The 21,801-nt window shown below is 33.1% G+C and overlaps 1 protein-coding gene across 13 annotated transcripts in view; it reads left to right on the top strand.

Moving 5' to 3' along the window:
* The window catches only part of PPFIA2 (PPFI scaffold protein A2), a 545,760-nt gene that overhangs the window by 88,103 nt on the left and 435,856 nt on the right, over positions 1 to 21,801 (top strand). For all 13 annotated transcript variants that reach the window (XM_017870464.1, XM_017870457.1, XM_017870456.1 and 10 more), the window contains one exon: positions 1,088 to 1,141. In XM_017870464.1, coding sequence (XP_017725953.1) covers positions 1,088 to 1,141 — 54 coding nt within the window. The remainder of the gene's footprint in view (positions 1 to 1,087; positions 1,142 to 21,801) is intronic.

The raw sequence follows: 21,801 nt of genomic DNA, 5'->3' as shown, positions 1-21,801 counted from the left end.
TTGAATAAGTCATATAATCATTAATAACCCTGGAACCAAAGCCATAGAACTGATAAGGCTGAGTTTTAATTGTTCCTATAAACAGGTCACAGCCTCTACAGCTTATCACACTGTCCCCCATTTCTCCATTTATAAATTTAACAGCTATAGTCATTACTCAAGCATGACCTTCTCTGGTTACCTATTAGAAATTAAAATTGATCTCTTTATATTTTATATTCTATGTGTAGAAATAGACTAGACCATAGTTATAATTTTTAAAATTTGCAACAACATGGATGATCCTGGAGAATATTAGGTAAAATCAGTCAGGCACAGAAAGATAAATGTGACCTGTTCTTACTCATATGTGAGAGTTATTAAAAAAAGATCTCATGGAGGTGGTGAATAGAACGGTGGTCACCACAGACTGGGAAGGCTAGTCGGGAGGGGGTGAAAAAATAAGATTTGGTTAATATTGTTATCTACAGTTAGATAAAATGAATAAGATCTAATGTTCAGTAGCACAATCGGGTGACTATTGTTAACAGTAATTTATTGTGTAATTCACAATAGCTAGAAGAGTATGTTTGGAATGTTTCCAAAACAATGAAATGATAAATGTTTGAAGCGATGGACCTAAGTTTGATTATTAGACATCAAATACTTACATCAAAATATCATAAGTATGTCCTAAATATGTACAACTATTATGTATTCATAAAATAAAAGAAAATATTTTAATATTTTAGGTTAAACATTTTCATGGGTTTAATATTTTGAAAATAATACGTTATACTGAAGTTTTCTTAAATTTTCTTTTTTCTGCTGTCACTTCAGCTCTTCAAAGATGAAACATCTGCATATTTCAAAATATCTGTTTATATGTTTTCTTTTATAGACTCTTCAGAGTTGGAGAGAATATCTAGATCTTTAGATGTAGACTATTTGTATAGTATTACAGTGTCCAAGATTGCAAAAAAAAAAAAAAAAAAAATTAGCTGACATGCCCTAAATTTGCAGCTAAATAAATTATTACACTGTGGGATTGGGGGATTCTTCATGCTGTTGAGTAGCATTTTACAATCAACACCTCTCCCCTTTTCAGGATATCGAATCCTTAACAGGAGGGCTGGCTGGTTCTAAGGGGGCTGATCCACCGGTAAGTTAGATTCTTCATTAAATTTAACCGTTGACGAATTGAATTGTGTACACACCAGATCATCAGTCGATTGCTTGTATATTATTTGTCATATACAGGTACTTTTTAGAAATATAGCTGTTATAGTAACTAATAACAGAAGTACGAAATTGCTTTGAGATGTGGTCTGGTGTTTTAAAAAGTTTTAACAACTCATAAAGGTTTATCTCAATTTATTGGTTTTAAAAATAGGAATAAAATCTTTATTAGAATATCTCAGTAATTTATGTTCTACTAATAGGCTACACTAATTGGAGAGTTTATTATTCTAAATATGAGTATGATATTTGGATTGTAATATCTTTTCTAGTTACTGAGAAAAATTATGTCCATGTGATAAATAGTATAGACTCGATATTGTTCTTTTCTACTTAATTCAGGAAGCTTCCAGGAAATTAAAGTTTATAAAGTGTTCTAAAGTTTCTATGAATTATAATTTATAAGCAGTAACAAAAGCTTGATGTTCTATTATTGGAACATCTTAGTCCTTTCTGTGATGTATGATTTCAGAAAACACTGATATAGATGACATCCCTGTGACTTCATGCTTGAGATCCAAAATAAATTTAAAGAGTATATGTAAAGTAATAAGCCAAATTCAACTTATATCAACAAACAGTCAATGAATACTTTTATCATTACTTGTTTTTTATTTAGCAAAGTGAAACTTAATGAGGAACATACAGAACTCAGTATTATCATTTTTTTAGCTATTCTTCACATAGGCATGTAGGTGAAGTACTTTAACTCCATTAAAACGCCAGTGAGTTGTTAAAGAGATAACTTTCAGTTGTAGCTCTTTCTCTACTGTCTCACTCTCATGTGTCTCATGGTGTTATATAATTTTCATCAAGTTGCTCCTAAAATATGGCTAAAAAACATATTATAGTCCTTTTCCTTCTTTTATTTTATTTTAAGTATTTATGTGGAAAAATGTATTGGCTGCAGAGAGCTGCTTATATTTATCCCTTGGACCTATTACATTACAATGTAAGGCAAGATTTAATATAAGTCAACCTGGAAAGTATATTGACAGGATTAATAGCCAGTCTTTTGCTTAAGTATTGTAGGTGAGAGCTTAGGTGATGTAATTTTACCCTTCTGCCTTGCACGGTGCTTGTCCATAGAATTCAACTTACATCAGAAAAGTAGATCTACTACCTTCAAAATACTTCCCTCAACTGTTCACTGATTCCTGGAAGAATTCTACAGTTAAGAGATTAGTCGATTTTCAAAGGATTTGTCCCTTGTTCAAAGCAAAATGAAATATCTGTCTTCTGCAAGTACTGATAAATATCTTATCCATCATTTACATGGTAAGGGAAAGCATGTTTCTAAACATGAAAGATTGAATGAGTATGTGGCCTGGTTGTTGAAAGGATCCTTTTGCAGGGAGAAAATAAAGGTCACAGAAAGGAAAAATGGTATCCTGAAGGGAAACCACATCAATGTCATTCCCAATAAATAAAAGTGAATATGACTTATAAACTTATCTCTCTCTCTCTCTCTCTCTTCTCTCTCTCTCTCTCTCTATATATATACTACTATAGATAGTAGTATACTATCTATATAGTATATAGTATGTATATCAATCTGTTATATCTATATGTTTACTTAGATAGAAGATAGATAGATAGATAATAGATAGATGAGATAGATTTTTTTTTCTTTTTTAAAACAACTTATAATATTGTGAAGAAGATAGGAGTTCTTTCTTGGCTGTGCTATACCATGATGATTATTTTATACTTATGTTTTCTGAAGTTTCAATGATTGTGCTTATTTTATAACATTTTGTAGAGTGGAAAACATTATGAAAATTTCAGAGTACATAAGGGCTTAGGCAATCCAGGGGTTCATTAGTACACATTAATTTAGTGTCTCCCATTGTTAAGGAGCTATCTGGAACATACTGCCGGGACCTATGTAACAGTCATTTTCTTTAGCCCTAAATATCTAAGGCATCTAGGTATTTGGCCCAATAGTAGGGTCAAATAGTAGGGTTACTTCCATCATTTAAGAGTAAAGCTATGAATGAAGCTATTGTTTTTGCCTCCAAGTTAGAAAACTGAAAGTCAGACTAAATTATACACAATCTAAATCAATTTCAAGTTTTAAAATTATTTTTTCCTTTTAAAATTAAAAAAAAAATTTTGATACAGAGTCTCATTCTGTCTGTCATCCAGATGGGAGTGCAGTGGCATGATCTCGACTCACTGCAGCCTCTGCCTTTTGGCTTCAAAGGATTCTCCTGCCTCAGCCTAGCAAGTAGCTGCGTCACCATGTCTGACTAATTTTTGTATTTCTAGTAGATACAGGGTTTCACCGTGTTGGTCAGGCTGGTCTCAAACTCCTGACTTCAAGTGATCTGCCTGCCTCGGCCTCCCAAAGTATATTTTTTCCTTTCTTTAAAAAATGTCATTTTAGTAGATCATCAAAATACTATTGCCTACTTCAAAAGCTATGCTTTTTGTAGAAACCATTCTATGGTGATGTTTTCATTGGTAAGAAATTCAAAGTCTTTTATTTTTTCATTTATTGAACAGAATACATCAAGTACTGAGTGAATGATCTCTCATAAGGATGCATAGCTGTCGAGTAATTTCTTTGCCAGTGTAATAGAAATCTCAGAGGTATCTTGAAATGTTAATGGTATATTTAAAATTGCAAATTTTGCTGTGGGTCCACACAAATGTTATTTCTGAAGCAGTAGAAAACAGAGTGGAGTTTGTTATTTCAAATGGTAAGGCATATATAGAAGGTTGTGTTAAATTTGCAAATGTCATTATAAGTAAATTTGCATATCTGGTAAGAATAAATTTAAGAACTCCAGGAGAATTTTGCATTAATATTTTTAACAATAAGTGTTAAATAGATTTTATTGAAAATTCAGGTAGTCTCAGTTTTAATGTTAATAAAGAAAAAGAAAACTACTCATTCATGATTTTCAAGGGTGATTCAAAATTTTACACTGGCCTGTTTCTGAGAAGGATTTTAATTCAGAAACTGGAAATGAATTGTAGCAGCAAACACAACTTGCAGATTTTTCCAAATCACGTAATTATCTTAGATAATAAATGCTTTTATCATTGGAGAAAAAATAGTGTCTGTTAAATATTAACTTAAAACTGTCTTTGAAAATTACATCAAAAGATATTCTATATTATGGCATATGTTTCCCATTCATAAAAACTGGATCGCAGATTAACCTCTAGTGTAAAGGCATATAATTCATTTACATAGAAGTACAAAGGAAAAGAAACTAGATAATCAAAATTGAAAGTGTAAAATTCGTTATTAAATTAAATAGTACTTGGTAAATATACCACTTTGTATAGTGTTTTGTGTTTTAAATATGAGCAACATTAAAATGTAAAAAACCTGGGAATTGTAGAGACTCAAAGTGCCCCACATTGTCAGCCAACCCCTGGTAAGGCCAGGGTAAATATATCCATCTCTGCTACAGATGGCCAAGAGGACTTTGCATACTGAAGTACTGGGGTGCAATGCATAAACTCTGTTATATATCTGTAAAGCATGAACCTGCTATCTGGAGCCTGTGGATGTGCAGGTCAGTGTGTAACCAGCAGTGTGAAGGATCTCTTCCTGTGTTGAACCCATGAGCCAGTAGGAGAGAGGTGTAATTTTTAAGACAACCCCTGCCCTGGTGCCAGAATTCATTTTAGACTGTGGACTAGGTGTAAGTCAATAGATAGGATTTAGTGGATCAGCTTGGCCATACGAGTTAAGTTTAGTAGTAACAGACTCAAGCAGAGTCTGTATATACACAATGAGAGGTGTTTCTCTTTGAAATTTGGTTTAGGAAAATATTTTGATTGTTAAGTAGCTATTTACTTTCTTATTATTTCTGATGTCTTTTAAGGGTTGATATTGACAAAAATCTAATAAAGAGACTACATGAGACATTCCAGAGCATGTTTCATTGTAACATACATTTGTCAAATGTGAAGATGTTTCATTGTATTTTACAAAATGTTATTATCAGGATTTAAATTAAATGTACTTCATTGCCTCATGTAGTAATTACAGCAAGAATACCACTGAAGGTATTCAGTTTCTTCCTTGTTTTCCTTCTATTTATTACTTTGGAATAATAAGGTCTATACATTTTGTTCCCTACAGAACTTAATACTTTTAAATATTCAAAGTTTTTTTTTTCCTAAATGCTAATGGTTCTCTTTATTTCTAGAGTGTGGTGAATAAGTGATTACCCATCTAATTCATATCCTTGGGTTTAATATACACACTGTCCTGAACATTCTTAAGCTCTATTAGGTTATTTTTTCCCCCACTGAGGAAACAGAATTGTACTTTCTGTTCTCATTTTAATTGTCTTCCTGATGGTCCTTAGCAGTTTAGATAAACACACCACAGAATTTAAAACAATTTCAATTTTATGAGGGTGCTGTTTAGACCAAGTTATATGTATTTTAAATTGTAAATGGTCTTAGAGTTTAAACATCTACAAAACTGATTTTAATTTGATTATTCAAAAGTGACAATGTTCTACTCATTTACTTCAGATAAGATAATAAAATAATATTAATCTGAATTGTGTCCTAATTTAAATTCTTTCAACTTGAACCTTATATTGTTATATTACTTCCTTTCATTTTCCTGTTTGTTTATTTCAAATTCAATGTATATTTGAGTATACACCATCTGCTAGGCTATACTATAGCATTTGGTTAGGTTTTGGAGACACTGATAAACAATACACAGTGATTTCAGAATTTTACAATATACTTGAATGGATAGTTTGGCAAAAACCAATTATAATACCATGTAAGCACAGGATGAGATGAAGGCAGGTAAGAGTATCACATAATCCCTTTGATGGGAATAGAAAGGGACTGGAGAAACAAGCAAGGCAAATAGAAGAAAATCATTTCTTTCTTGCCAATTACAGGATGAGTTGAAGTTTGCCAAGTGTTGGGGGGACAATGGTATATTAAGCAGAGGAAACAGCATCTGCATAGGTAAAAAATGAGAAAATAACATCATGTAGTAAAGAATAAAATAACCTGGGCATGGCAGATAAAGGTGAGACAGAAAGCTAGAAAGTTAAGCCTGGGCGAGAATATGATAAATTACATGCAAGGAATTTGTACTTTATACTAAAGACCAAAGGGAAGCAGTAAAGTCTTTAAACAGAAGAGTCAATGATATCTTCCCTTTAGAAATATTTTATTGTTACCTGTTGGAGAGTGAATTAGAGAAAAGACTAAAGCAAAGAGACCTATGAAAAGACTTGCAGTCATTCATCCAAAGAATAGTGATGAAAATGATCATGGTGACTTTTTTGGTCTATCTCCCTAGATTATAACAATAACTGAGGGCAATATCACAGGAGAAACTCAACATTATTTTTTTAAAAATTAGATGATTAATAAAAGCCTATAAGGTGACAACAAGAATGGAGAAGAATGGATTGACTCATGAGATATTGACAACATGGTGAACATACAAGAATAGGTGGTTGTTTGGAAGCAGACTGAGGCCTATTGAGAAGTCAAGGCTGATATTGGAACTTTCTGCTTTGGCACTTGAGTGGATGAAGGTACCATTCATCATGACAAGAAACCAACGAGATAGAGCATTTTCAAGGGGGAAATGAGGGATTCAGTTTTAGACATGTTAAGTTGAGCTAACTGAGTTGGGAATATATGAATGATTTGGAAATTTAAAGGTGAGATCTCATTTAAAGGTGTTTATTTGGACATGTAGAAGACTTAATTAAAGCTGTTGGAGTTGATGACATCATCCTCCCAAAAAACATGTATATAGAGTTAGAAGATAAGAGAGTTCAGAAGAAAGCCTGAGAAAGAAAAGCACTTAAGTAAAGGTCAGAGAAAAATGTGCCTCAAAAAAGACAAAACAGAGATGGGTCCAAGGATGGAATACCAGAAATATGAGAATCATTAATGCCAAGTTAAAGAGAGGATGACAAGAGGGTTATTAGCAGTTTCATGATGTTGAGAGTTCAAAAACTATGTTGTATTTAACAAGAAGAAATGATCTTGGTGAGAGTAATTGTAGTAGAGTAATTTAGGTAGAATCAAATTTCCAGGGGCCTGAGAGATTAAATGGAAGACTAACAACTGTGTTCAGTGACTGTAGAAAACTATTTTAAGAGCTTGGTTATGCAGGAAGTCAGAGGAAGCAATAGCCAATAGAGGAGATGAAGTTGAGGCACAGTTATCTTAAAGAGAGAAGATTTGAGTGTGTTTTGTCATTACCTGTGTGCTTGGTTTAAGCATTTCAGAACCAAAATATTTCCAGGTACTAATAAACTCCAGATTGTGGTCATAGACATGGGTGATGAAGTAAAGAGGGACTGAAGCTCATTGGAATTGATGATATTAATGAACCAGGAGGCCAGTGTTGGATGAATCATTTTTTGTGGCCCCTGCAATGTTTTCTATCTACATTCAGGCCCTTGATGGCCCCATCTGTTTCATAGCTTAAGTGCTACTTAAATAATAATAACTGAAAAAATTATATTTCTAGGTTAAATCATTCCCTTGAACTTCAGATTTGTGTATATGACTAAACATTTGACATGTCCACTTGTATATCTGGCAGGAATTTAAAACATAACAGATTAAAAATTGAACTTCTGATTCCCTCTATCGCTCCTACAAACCTCCTGCCATTTTCCCCCTCTCAGTTAAGGGCTACTTCATGATACCCTTCTCAAAAGCCAAACACTGAAAGCCATAATGTGGGCCTGTCTTCACAACTTGTTTAGAATCCTCCAAAACTACCACTGTGTTTAAAGCCACCATTCTCTCTCACCTGTCCAGTCTCTATGAACCAAGAAGGACAGGTTTTGTGAAATGTAAATTGGCATGTTACATTTAGCCTTAAAGCTGTGTTAACTTCCCATCACAATAAAATTCCTAAAGCCCGTGGAGTGGTTTCCGAGACTCTTAATTACTTCCTTCCCTTACGATAATTCCAGGAACTCACCTTCTACCTTTTTCTCCATAGCTCATCCACTTAGGCTGCACTAGCCATTTTGCTGTCCCTTTACCCAGGCAAGTTGATTACTGGTAAGGGACATTACACTTGCCATTTTTCCTTCTTTGTGCCATGCTCTCACCTCAGATATCCTCATGGCTTACTGTCTCACTTTCTTTAGGTCTTTGTTTCATTGTCACTTTAACAGAGTTTTCCATGAACACCCAATATTATTTTTTCTGACCCTATAGGATTATTGTTTGTATTCTTCTACTAGAATATAAACTTTGCATAGTTACAGGCCTTGTCTCTTTCTTTCACTATTATAGAATAAAGATTTATAATACTTGGCATATGAGTTCCTCAATAACTATTAGTTGAATGAATGAATTAGAACAAATGTTCATGAGCACACGATTTACATGGACATATTTGTGTGCTCACAAAGATAACTCTAGCAGCATACCACATGGGAAAAGAGATTGAGGTTATTATAATAATTCCAGAATAAAATTACAAAGGTGAACTTCAGACTATAGTAGTGGTAGTAAGAATGACAATAGCAAATGAAAAAAATGTACAAAACCAGTATTAATAGAATTTTATGGTAGGGAAAGAAATAGGACCCAAAGAAACCTTTAAGTTTTGGCCACTGGAGGAAATAATAGTAAAGAAAATCAAAGGGACATATTTAGAATGCCATATGTCTTAGTTACATTGTTTCACATCATTGGAATAGAAACCCTGTGAGAACAGAAATGTCTGTCTGGTTTACTGCTGGACCACCAATGCTGGCACATAGTATGCCTTCAATAAATATTTAATAAACATAAATTAAACAAGAATTGTGATGATAACAGGTCTCAGATTGTAATAGTGTGAACCAGTAATTGAAAACTTCAAAAAATGTAGGAGTTAAAAAATGTGAAATGAGATTTCCATTGTTGATTCAAAATTTTCCTTAAAGTCCCAAAACATAGTGCCATTGATGATAAGTATCCCCGCATTCTTCGGAAATGTGTTAGACATACTCACCACAGACTTGTAATAATGGCAGCATCAGTCCTGCCACTATGAATCACCACCATTATCCTCTCTTAGAGAAGACCAGATGACTCATTAGCAGAGAGCTGTCAGCTGGTAGGGAGTACTGCAGGGTTTTTACTCTGTGGAGAGAAGTGTGTGCTTCTCCTGAGCCAAATGAGGGTGGACCCAAGGCAATGACTCATAGAAAGAGGCAGTGGTATTTTTGTATTTTGATATTTTTTCAGCAGTATATCATCAAGTACTTCCATGGGTTAGATGTAAGGTAAGGGAAGAAATAAATGAATGTGCATTCCTTGGAGTGTGCAGACATGTATGGCCACTGAATCTGATGTTTGCTACTTCTCCAGTAAATTTGGGAGGTAGAATTCTGGTTAAGCTAATCTAAATTAGGCCAGTGAGAAAGAATAGCAGTAAGAGTGGTCTTTACAACAAGAATTTGGTGTGTCAGAGGTACATGAGCTTCCCATGGGCCAGACTGATGAAGTAGAAGGATAATAGAACCCTTTATATGATGACTGCCTACTAGGGTAATGGGATCCAGTATTAAGAATTAATAGGATGTCAGCTGTTCTGCCAAGAATATAAACTGAAGTGTGAGGAGGTGGTGGGAGGCAAATGGTTAATCAGAAAGCAAATAGCAATTGCCTATGTCAATGATCTGTGTAGCATGGGCTATCCCCATGGGAGGACCTCCAAAGAATCCTCTAATGATTCCCAATTTAGAAGTCCAGTATTTTGGCACCTGGAACATAGAAGTCACCAGTCTTATAAAACTTTGCCTTTTTTTCTGTAACCCACTTTCATATCCCTGCCCCAATCTAGAAGAAAGACCTACGAATCAGACAGAACACAGGTGAAAAAGTGGATCATCTTCCACTTTTCCAGTAGTTCAAGGTGGAGTGATCAGAAAAGCTCTGTGTTAAACACGTAACTTAAATTTTGGTGGTGGGCTGTACTGGGCATTCTGAACTCGAAAATGGTCTGGATATCCACGTTGAGAATTATTCTTGCAACTCTAAGTGACTGGAATGTTATGAATCTGCTCAAGCTGAAGTCCAGACATGTAGAGGGAATATATGACAAAGCATGTTTAATGATAAGATTGATGAAAAATGAAGGTGTTGCTTATTTGAGATTTGTTGCTTGTTTGTAGTTGCTTGTTTGAATTGAAGTCATTTCATTAGCTAACCTCATTTACATGTTAAAAAGACCATGCCATTTTAGTTATTAATGATGGGGAAGAGTAACAAGAGGAATAGTCAGATGGTGTAAGCACCAAAGTAGAGATGGTTCTACTTTAGAATGGAGAAGTAAGGGTTGGAAATTCTAATGGTTTTCAAGAAAGGTGCTAGCACTACTTTCTGAAGTTAAGTGAGCTGAGGAATTTGGAAAAGCATCCTATTGGTGCAACCTATGAAGCCATTTAAATCCATTTTCGTTACGGTAAAGTGATGACAGCCTCCTTCAACGAAGTGATAAAATAGGAAAGATTGTTTTCTGTAAAACAGGAGTTTCAAAGGCACAGTAAAAAGTCTGAAGGGAATATATAGTAGAAAGTGGATAAAAGAGAAAAAACACAGAACACTAGGATAAACATGCTGGAGAGGCGTGGTGAAGTAGAACAGTTAACATTGTTCATGTCCCCCAAAGATGATAAAGGATAACTGCTAGGAAAATGTCCAAAATAATTAGTGTCAGTGTACACATAGAGTCAGTTCAGACTACAATTTATTAAAAGTCCATAAAATTATAGAAAGTATACAATATTGCGTGCAAACCATATTTTATATAAACCTTTGATTTCATTATTTTGTAATCCATGCAAAACAGCGTAAGAGGTAGTGGCGTAGAGTGTGGACTCAGGAAAGTCAGCCTCAATTTGATTTTTGACTCCACCTTTTGATAGCTGTTTGTAACCTTGAGCAAACTAGCTTTCTTCTTTGTGTCTTTATTTCTTAAGCCGTGTGATTATGATGAAAACAGGATCTTTTACATGGTGGTTCTATTTAATGAGCCAGCAATGTAGAGTGCTCCAAACCTGCCTGGCAAATGCAAGTCCTCTCTAAATGTTTACCACTGTAACTGCTATGATTTAGAACTACTTAAGCATCTATATTTCAACACAATCAAACTACTTAGAGGGCACATGCAAATGTAGTTTTCTGTAATCAAAAATTTTAATTACGTTAAATATAGCAATGAGCAAATAAATAGGAACTTTCAGACTAATACCTGAAAGACCTGAAAGTTAAGTTTATGATAACATTGAGTGTTATGTGTAAAAAATGTGGGAAGCATTGTGGAAATATCTTAACATATTGTTTTATCATTCTGATGATTAATGTGATAGAAAACATTTTAGAAATAATTTTTTTGCTGTATCTGTCAAATTGTTTGAGAACCTCTGGGTAATGAAACAACTCTTGGTTAGAAATAAAGTCTTCCTTTTGATGTACTGTTAATTTATAATTAATCTGTACAGAAAAAGGTACTTAAAGAAAGACTTGTGAAGTAAAATCAATGTTAATGAAATAGGGCAAAATATACAAAATAAATATTAATGTATATTCAATTTCCTGGTTAAATTCAAGTGCAATATAAATTATTTTACTTCAAGTATTTTCGCTCCCCAAAATACCATTGTTTTGTCCAAAATGGAAATATCATTTTAACCGCAGAAATTGCAAATATTTGTATTTTGTTCTTTTTTTCTCCCTTCCTTTTCTATTTATGTTTATTAGACATATATTTGTTTCTTTGTATATAAGTTGGAAGGCATTTATATACAACCCTTAAACATATATAAAACATATGTAACTTATTTTTATATATCATATATGTATATGTATGCACATATACACACATATATATGTATATTCTTCTACAGAAAATAGAACAGATTTCTTGATCTCTTAAGTTCTTAACTAAACAAGAGACTGGTTTCTAATTAGACTGTTCTCATTTAACACAATAAAGTGAAACTATTTTTACTTTTGAAATCAAAGATAGATGTTTTCTGAAAAAAAAAACAGATGGATGAATACAGTTTTATACATATAATTACTCATTAAAATGTGAAAAATATGAAGTAAAGATAAAGGCTTATAGAGAAAGCATATTAGTAATGCCTGTTGTATACTTAGTACTATTCTTAGCACTTTATGAAAATAAAAAATACTGACCCTTTACTGTTAAATTTCTGAACTCTAACTGGTTAGCAATCATTTCTTTTTTCTTTTCTTTCTTTTCTTTTTTTTTTTTTCTTTTTTCTTTTTTTTTTTTTGAGATGGAGTTTTGCTCTTGTTGCGCAGGCTGGAGTGCAAGGGTGTGATCTAGGCTCACCACAACCTCCGCCTCCTGGGTTCAAGAGACTCTCCTGCCTCAGCCTCCCAAGTAGCTGGGACTACAGGCATATGCCACCATGTCCAGCTAATTTTGTATTTTTAGTAGAGATGGGGTTTCTCCATGTTGGTCAGACTGGTCTCGAACTCCTGACCTCAGGTTACCTGCCCGCCTCAGCCTCCCACTCCCTGGGATTACAGGTGTGAGCCACCACACATGGCCAGCAATCATTTCTTTTTAACACATGATTAGCAAGTGTAAAAATGAGTACATAAATAAATGATTAATTTTGCATTACATGGAAATAATCGTGGTAATTTGGGTTTGTGGGGTATTTTTATATTTTTAGAAGACTTGTTTTGAGAGGTAAATGTTAAACCAGGTCTTAAAGAACTAATTTGCATTAAATTAAGATCTTCATTATGAATGGAAGTAAATCAAGGATCTTTCTTTTCTTAGTCCAAAAGTATTTCAATTCTACAGACCTTTGCAACTACAAAAGCTGCTACTACAACTTCTTTAAGGTACATCAGTTTGCATTTAGTTGTCAAATTTATTTAGAATATAAAATTAAAATTGATTCTTTGAAACCTTTTTCAAAATTATTTACTTTTTCTATGGAACCCCAAACATCCTCCCTGTGACTGTGTAGTCTAATAGCCTGTTCAATCTCAATTAGGTTAGGTTTGATACTTGCCTAGTCATTCCAGAAAGAATGAAGATGGCTGTCTAAGAAGGTGAGTCTGAAGGCCAATCTCCAGGATAGCCCAAGGCAACAGGACATGTATAGGTCCAGGGTAACTTCTGTTGCTTTTCCAGGGACCCCAATAAGTTGGTACTGCATCCTATCTCTCTTGGCAAGATAAGAAATGAGCTAGTTTTCCAAGGATCCAACCCTGTTCTGTCACTAGTATTCGTTAAACTTTGGCTTTGTAGGAAATTGCAAACATCTTCGGCTTGAGATTCTTCCCTTTCCCCTCCCTGGGTCTCCAGAAGATTGGCGGCAGCATTAACCTTCCCAGGGAAGCTGTGTCTCTGTGTTAAGGACCACTCATCTGGAACGAAAATAACTTGTTCTAGCTTTTCTTCTGTAACTAGACAGTCTTTTCAAATGTTTACAGTCAGGGAAACATTAATCAGCAAAACGTGAGAATTATGCATTTTTTTACTTAACATTAATTATAACCACTACAGACTCTTTAAAAAAGGTCTGATTGTATATTCATAATAAATTAAAGTTGAGATTCTGCAGAATTATTACTTACAGTTAAAATCTATGTTGATTCAAGAATACCACATAACAGGAATATGCCCTAAAGATTTTATGATAGGCTATTAAATTATTTTCAAAGAGATATTTGAAGCTATTGAAATACGTTTAGAAGATTTATAAGTATTATAGGAAGAGAAGAAGAGTTAAAAGTATACATATTAAATATTTAATATTTTACCAAAAGAGTTCACCAAGGTTCTCTGAAAGTAACTAAACCATTTATATAACAAATTCTCTAGATACTCATATTTTACTCATAAAAAATTATATTTTGATTGAAGCATGGTAAGAACTTTTATAGAAAATCCTAGTTTAAAAAATTTTCTTTCCTTTATCACAGATTACAATGACTAATCTACATGAATGACTATTTTCTTCTATTGTCAACTCCTCCTGCAAAATTATTTTATTTATTTTCTTGAGTTATCGGTTTAGGGGGTACAAATGCAGCTTTGTTACATGGCCATATTATGCAGTGGTGAAGTCTGGATAAATATTCCTCAAACACCTATCCAGAAATACCGGATTTCACCTAATTTAAATCACCATTCTCTAACAGTTCAAGAATTTAAATAAAAGCTGATTACAACCAACATCATCATTCTAACTTTTAAACAAAAGCATGTGAGAAATTGCATTTAATATAAGTAGAAAATGGTCAATTCAAGATAAAATTCAAGAATGTTTTTGAATCTATGTATTTACAAAAAAAATTCTGATGTATGACTCTACAGACAGCTAGATCCTACAGACAATAACAGATAAGAGAGAACAAATATGAGAATTAAATAAAGGTTGACACTAAAATGATAGAAAAAGTATGCCATAAAAAACTAACTAAAATAAGCCTGCATAGCTACATTACTGTCAATAAACATGGTCTTTCAAAAAATAATAAATATGAAAAGAGCACTTTCAATACTGAAGTTGGTGTACTAGGTAGGTAGAAAAATTTTTAATGTTTATGCATCTAACAACATACATTTAAAATATAAATACAAAAATCAGCAGAATCAAAAGGAGAACAGAAACATCTCAATCATAGTAGAACGTTTTATCTTACTTCTCCCCAGCTCTGATTGGACTAGAAGATAAAGTCTGTAAAGATAATAATCTGAGCAATGTGATAAATAAGCTTGGCTTCGGTGATACATATAGAGCACTTACTTTATTTCCCCAGATTGACCAAATGAAGGCCATATACAGAAAAACACAATAATTGTCAAAGAATTGAAATCATACAGAATACATTTTCTTTTAACAGCAGAGTTCAGCTAGAAGTTAATACTACAAATGAAAATTTAAAAAATAATAAAGTGCTAAAGTTATTGGAAAACAAGATAGACACTTCTAATTAACCCGTTCGCCAAAAAATAATTCAAGTAAAAGTAAGAAAAAAATTTTGGATTCATTTTGAGATACTACATATTGACACATGTGGAAGGCAGTTAAAGCCCAACTTAGAGAGAAATTTATAGCTTTAAAATATATATTAGAAAAAATAAAGGCTAAAAATCAATTTTATAAGCATTTAACTTAAGAACCTAGGGGGAAAAAAGAGCAAATAAAACCTAAAGCATATAGAAAATAAAATAATGGTGTTAGTAGCAGAAATTAATAAAATATATTGGAATATTTGATATAGAAGATACACAAAGCCAAAAGTTGATTTGCAGAGGGCCGGAGGGGAGGGAATTAACATTGACAACTCTGGCGGATTGGTCAAATAAACAAGTGAGAAGGTGGAGATAAACAATAGCAGAACTCAGTAAGAGTATATCACTATAGGTCCTACAGACAATCAAAAACAAGATGATATTTTGAACAGAATTTATACTGATGAATCTAATATTGTAGATGAAATGGACAAATTCTTAGAAAAACACACTTCAACCAAGTTAATTCAAGAAATAAAAACTTCAGGTGATACTTCACATAAAAGAAAGAAAATCCTCAATTAAAAATCTTCTCTCACAAAGAAAACTCCAGGATCAGATGTCTTCACCAGTGAATGCTACAATCATTTAAGGAAGGAATTATACCACCTATTAAAAGTTCTAACAGACAATTAAAAAGAAGAAGAGCTTCCCAAGTTGTTTTAGGTGTATTAGTTTTCTATTGCTGTGTAACAAATTGTCACAACCTTAATGACTTAAAATAACAATCTAAGTTTCTGGGAGTCAGAAGTCTGGGAACATCTTAGATGAATCCTCTGCTTAGTGTTTAGTGGACTGCAATTAAGGTACTGGTGTGGCTGCTTTCTGATCTGGAGCTTAGGGTCTCCTTCTGAGCTCATGTTTATTTTATAATTAGTTAATTAAATTAAGCAATACACAGAATATGACCTCAGGAGATAGTTGGGTTTATTCCATAAATGCTAAGTCTATATACTCATTGTATAGCCAGAAAAACACGCTAGGAGGAAGACTTAAGAAGCAATTCTTTTTGTTTTGTTCTTCTGTGCAGAAATTTAATTCTATAAACAAATCACCGAGATCCATACATTATTGATGGTAATTAGTTAGGATTTTATGTTAGTAGGCTTTTAAAATATTGATTAAGTGTCTCAAAGTTTTACTTATAATTATGTTTTTTTTTTTACATTTGTTAATATTGGGACTACTATCTCTCAGCCTAAGGAAAAAAAATCAGTATAAAATAGATTTTTTTCAACATCTTATATAATACAAGGTGTTATCACTCTGTATCTTTCCTTTACATTTACATTATTTTCTCATATTTTATTTTTAAATTCCCAGGTTTTTTAAAATTTTTTTCTTATTCACTAGTACTGTTTATTCTACAGATGATTTTATTTCTTTCTATTCCTTGAATACTCCAGTTGTTTCTTACTAGCTTTTTTGAGTATATGCCATGACAGTTAAATTAAGAAATGTTCCCATATTCTTAGATGATAACACAAAGTATATACACTTATACACACATATTACTATATTTATATGTTTGCTCATATCTATATCTATATTTAGTATGTATTCACATATACATATATACAAACTATGCCACTGAAATGATACATGTTTGGCTGGCATTGTGAAGGAAACAACAGGGAGCTATTATTAAGAAAGGGAGGAAATCAAGGAAGACTTCTCTGAGGAAGTGATTTTCAGAAGATGAACCATCTGAAGATCAGGGAGATGAAATAGAAGAAGTGCAGTGAGTTAAATATTGTCCCCTCAAAATGTATATCCACCTAGAACCTCAGAATGTGACCTTATTTGGTAATATGGTTTTTATAGATACAATTAGTTAAAGATCTTGAAATCATCCTGGATTTAGGTTGGGCCCTAAATGTAATGACTGGTGCAGGAGAACACCATCTGAAATGGAGACAAAGATTGGAATGACACCTCTACAATCTATGGAATGCCAAGGATTGCTAACAACCACCAGAACCTGGGAGAGAAACATGGAAGAGATGCTCTTTTGGAGCTTTTAGTAGGAAACAAACCTACTGACAACTTGGTTTTGGACTTCTGGGATCCAGTACTGGAATTTGTGGTAATTTGTTACAGCACCACTAGGATACTAAGACAAGGAACAAAGGATCTAACTGTGACAGAAATGTAGTGAGCTAAAGGCAAAGTGGTATAAAATGGGATTGGAGTGAGAGGTAACAGCTAATCATGCTAGGTCCTGTAGGAGTCTGAATTTTATTCCAAGTACTGTGGAAAGTGATATGAGAGTTTTATGTGAGGGAATTACATGGCAAGATTTATGTTTGAAAAATATTATTCTGGTTGCTCTCAAAAAATTAAGTGAAATAGAATAAGGACTGAAGCAAAAAGAATCCTGTAAAGGGCTAGTCTAATACAGGAGTTCAGGTAAGAAATGGTGGGAGTTTGGTTTAGGGTCATAGCAGTAGGGAAGTGAATTGGGTTGAGATATATTGTGAAGTTAGAATTGAGGACTTGCTGATGGATTGGATTTGTATATTGAGGAAAATTAAAGATGGCTCCTAAGTCTGGGGAACTACTGGATAGATGCTCATAACATTTACCAAAACAGGGAACATAAGAAAGAGATTTGGGTGAGGTTGGGAGTGGGAAGAAAAGGGGAATGTTCTTTAGTTTGGTGTGTGTGAATTCTTCATATGAATTGAGATGTAAATTTCAGGGATAATAGTATGTAAATGATATGTAACAATACGGGAATAGTGAAACCATCTACAGAGAGCGAGTAGAAAGAGGGGAGGAGAGAAATCTAAGACCAAACTAACATTGAAGCAAATTAGAGGAAAAATGTGCAACAAAGGACACTAAATAAGTAGCTGTCAGGAGGAAAATGTATGAATGTTGTATTATAGAAGGAAAGACGGGGAAGTGGGGAACCACATTCTGTTGCTCCATGGTAATTGATATAACTGATTTATTTTTAAGTAAATGAGGATTCATTAGTCAAATGACTGCATTCAGGACTTTTTACCTAATATTTTAGGGATAATTTTCCTCAGTAATACATTTTGAGTAACTCTCTGACATTTCTGTGTCTTTAGTCTTCATGTTTTTTGTTTGTTTGTTTGTTTACTATGTAAGATGAGATAGAAATGTAATTCTGAAGCAAATTGCCAATGATAATTTTGTAAGGCCACAATTCTAGGTCACACTGCTTTATATAGCTTCATAAGCTGAAAGCCTCAATGGTATTCTGTTTTAAATTTTGTAGCAATTTTATCTAGTATGACTTTTTAAAAATAGGATTTATATGTAAAATCCAAGTGAAGAGTAAAGAAGGTTATAAACAAATAGCCAATTTCAAATTTGGCTCATCCTCAAGGTAGAGCTGGTCTTTCACCATCATCCCACTTTTAGACTCTTAGAAATGTAGAACTAGAAAAGACCTTACAGACTGTGTCACTGTATACCTTACTTTACAAATAAAGAAATCAAGGTTCAGAAAGAGCAAATAACTTGCCTATGGTCGTATTTTGTTATTGGCAGAAATGGAATTAAGATCACTGGTTTTCTTTTGACTGGTCAAAACTGTCAACTGTGGAAACTCCTCTTTGGAATTAATCACAAAGGGATGCCATCTTCAAAGGGCAATAATACCAAGGGAAAGAACAAAACAGATAATATTTCTTGAATATTGTGGTTATGTAAGATAGGAATGAAGTCCTAAGAAATGACCTAAGAGTTTAATTCCAATTTTATCACTTATTAGCTCTTTGATTTTAGACAATCCACTTATTCTCACAGAGCATCAGTCTTCTCATCTGTAAAAATAAACTTTCATTTCACTGTTACGTGAGGATTTGTGATAATCCTTTGGTAAGTATAATTAAGACTTTAAGCCTCTTGTAGCTTTCAGTCATAATACCACTGAAGTAACACAGTATTGAATCATTACATCAGAAGCTGACCTTGAGGGAAAGAGTTAAGTAGAGGGAAAGAGAGTGTAATAAGAAAAGAAAAGACAAAAAGAAAACAGCATGTTTAAGTTTTGGTCATGTAAGTGTAATATAATACAGCTACATTGACCTTCAACTATTTACTCAATTTTTTTTTTGAAAAAAAAAAATGTTTTGTTAATGTTTCTGCCTGCAGTGAGAATAAATCTCTGTTTTATATCTTAATAGATTAAAACAGTTTTCCATCTCTCTTGGTTTTACCCGTGTTACTGCTCTCTTTTCTCTCCCAGCTCCTTGGGGAACTTAAACCTTCAGATACTCCTTTTCCCTTCAGCAGTCTCTTCCTTTCCGTTAACTCTCTTCTCTCTGCTTTGGAATGTCCCCTATGCTGAAGATCCTTTTATGAAACTATATTATCCTCCCACTTGGGGTCTACAGATTTACTATATAATCAGATTCCTCAAAGTAGTATATTATATCTCCTACTACAGTCTCTCAACTATGATTCCTTCCATTTTATGTGAAAATATTTTTAACCTCTATCTAAAACAGAATGCTTGAAAATTATATCTGTATCTGCAATAATTAAATCCAGTGGCCTAATTTCATTCTTCACTTCTCTTGCCCTCTCTGTAACATTTAAAACTGTTCTGTTTCTGCCTAGAGACTCCTTTCTCCCACTGTATTCAGTGAGCATGCCTTAAAATTCAGTGTTTGGCCATATGCTTCTCTCTCTTCCTACCTACATTTTTACGGTGGTCAAGAACAATCATAGCCTCCCCTGCAGGTAGCTAAATCTAAAATCTCTGGCTTCAGACCAAATGTTTCTTTTGATTCTTAATCTTCCACTTGGAATTAAAGAGGAAAAAAATTGATTATTTGAGAAATATTGCATAGGTTTCTAAACTTAAACCCCTGTCTACCCTGCAACCTCAGCAATCATTTCTGAATACCTAGTCTAGTTTTACCTCCCTAAATTATACATTTAATTTCATTCCCCTGCTCAAGAATAGTCTCTCTCTCTTATTTCTTATAGGATATAAATCTATACATGGTAGATTTGCTCTTATGCATTAGGGATTTTATTTGAAAGCCTTAAGAAAAAAAATGAAAATAGTCAAATTATTTTTTAAAATCCTTTAGAAAGAAGGCATGCTAAAAACTGATAGTACAAGTTATCCATATATTTAATTTTTTTTTACTCAGGTACAATAGAGAAAGAGTACAATCCATATTTTAAAAAATACAGTTTGATTAGTTTTGAAAAATGTATACAGTAATTTAATCACCACAACAATCAATATATGGAACATTCCCATGGCCCTAAAAATTTCCCTGGGCCCCTTTTGAGTCAGACTATACTGACACTAGTACCATAGCAACCATTGATCTACTTTTTGTCATGATAGTTTTGACAATTCTGGAATTTTATATCAAAGGAATCACACAGTATGACTTATTTCACTTAGCATAATGCTTTTAAGATTTTTCTATGGTTTTGCATGTATCAGTAGTATAAAATAGTTCCTTTTTATTGTTGAATAGTTTTCTATTATATACATATACCACAGTTTGTTTATCCAGTTGCCTTTTGATAGATATTAAGGCCATTTCTAATTTTCAGATATTATGAACGAATCTGCTCTGAATATTCAAATACATATTAAAACCTCTTGAGCAGATACCTACAAGTAGTTCTATGTTTTCCGATGAGTGTATATTTAACTTTGTAAGAAAATGGCATACCATTTGCCAATGTGGAATGTCATTTGGCGTCATCAACAATGATGTGTGAGAATTCTAAATTGATCCACAACCTCATCAGCACTTGGTATTGTCCCTCCTGATTTTATTCATTTTAGTGGATATGTCATATCTTATTTAGTTTGTACTTTCCATTTCTTGTTAAGTAATGACATTGAACATGTGGTCATGCATTTTTTGGCTATCTATATGCCCATTAAAGTTATGTTTTAATCTTCTTGTTACGGAGGTTACAGAGTTTTTTTGTATAGTGAGTGGACAAATCCATTAACAGATATGTGTTTTACAAATATTTTATCTGAACCTATTGCATGCCTTTTTATTTATTCTAACAATGCCTTTCAAAGAGCAGTTTTAATTTTGCTTAAGTCCAATTTATTTTTTTCTTTGTTTTGAGGCCTATATAGAAATTTCTCTCTAAATAAAGGTGACAAAGATTTTTTCCTGCTTTTTCTTTTAGAATCTATGAATTTAGCTCTTACAGTTACACCTATGATCTGTGAATGATTAATTTTTGTGTATGTCATGTAAATATTTATTTTTTCTCATATGGCTATCCAATTGTTCTAGTTCTATTTCTTTAAAAAAACTATCATTTCTTCCTTAAATTACCATAGTACTTCTGCCAAAATCAAGTGACCATATATGTTTTGGTCTGTTTTGGACTCTCATCTTTTCCATTGATCTGTAAGTCTATCTTTGTGCCAATACTAAAGAGTCATGATTACTGAAATTTTATACTAATCCTTGAAAGAGATACAATTTTGTTCTTATTTTTCCTTATTGTTATACTTAATAAAGCCATTCACGTTCTGAGTAAATTTTAGAATTCACTTGTCA

The sequence above is a fragment of the Rhinopithecus bieti genome, unplaced genomic scaffold, assembly GCF_001698545.2.
Source record: "Rhinopithecus bieti isolate Rb0 unplaced genomic scaffold, ASM169854v2 scaffold_5387, whole genome shotgun sequence".
In the NCBI taxonomy this organism is placed as follows: Eukaryota; Metazoa; Chordata; class Mammalia; order Primates; family Cercopithecidae; genus Rhinopithecus; species Rhinopithecus bieti.
Note: the sequence above shows the minus strand (reverse complement) of the source record. Positions and strands in the feature narration are given on the sequence as shown.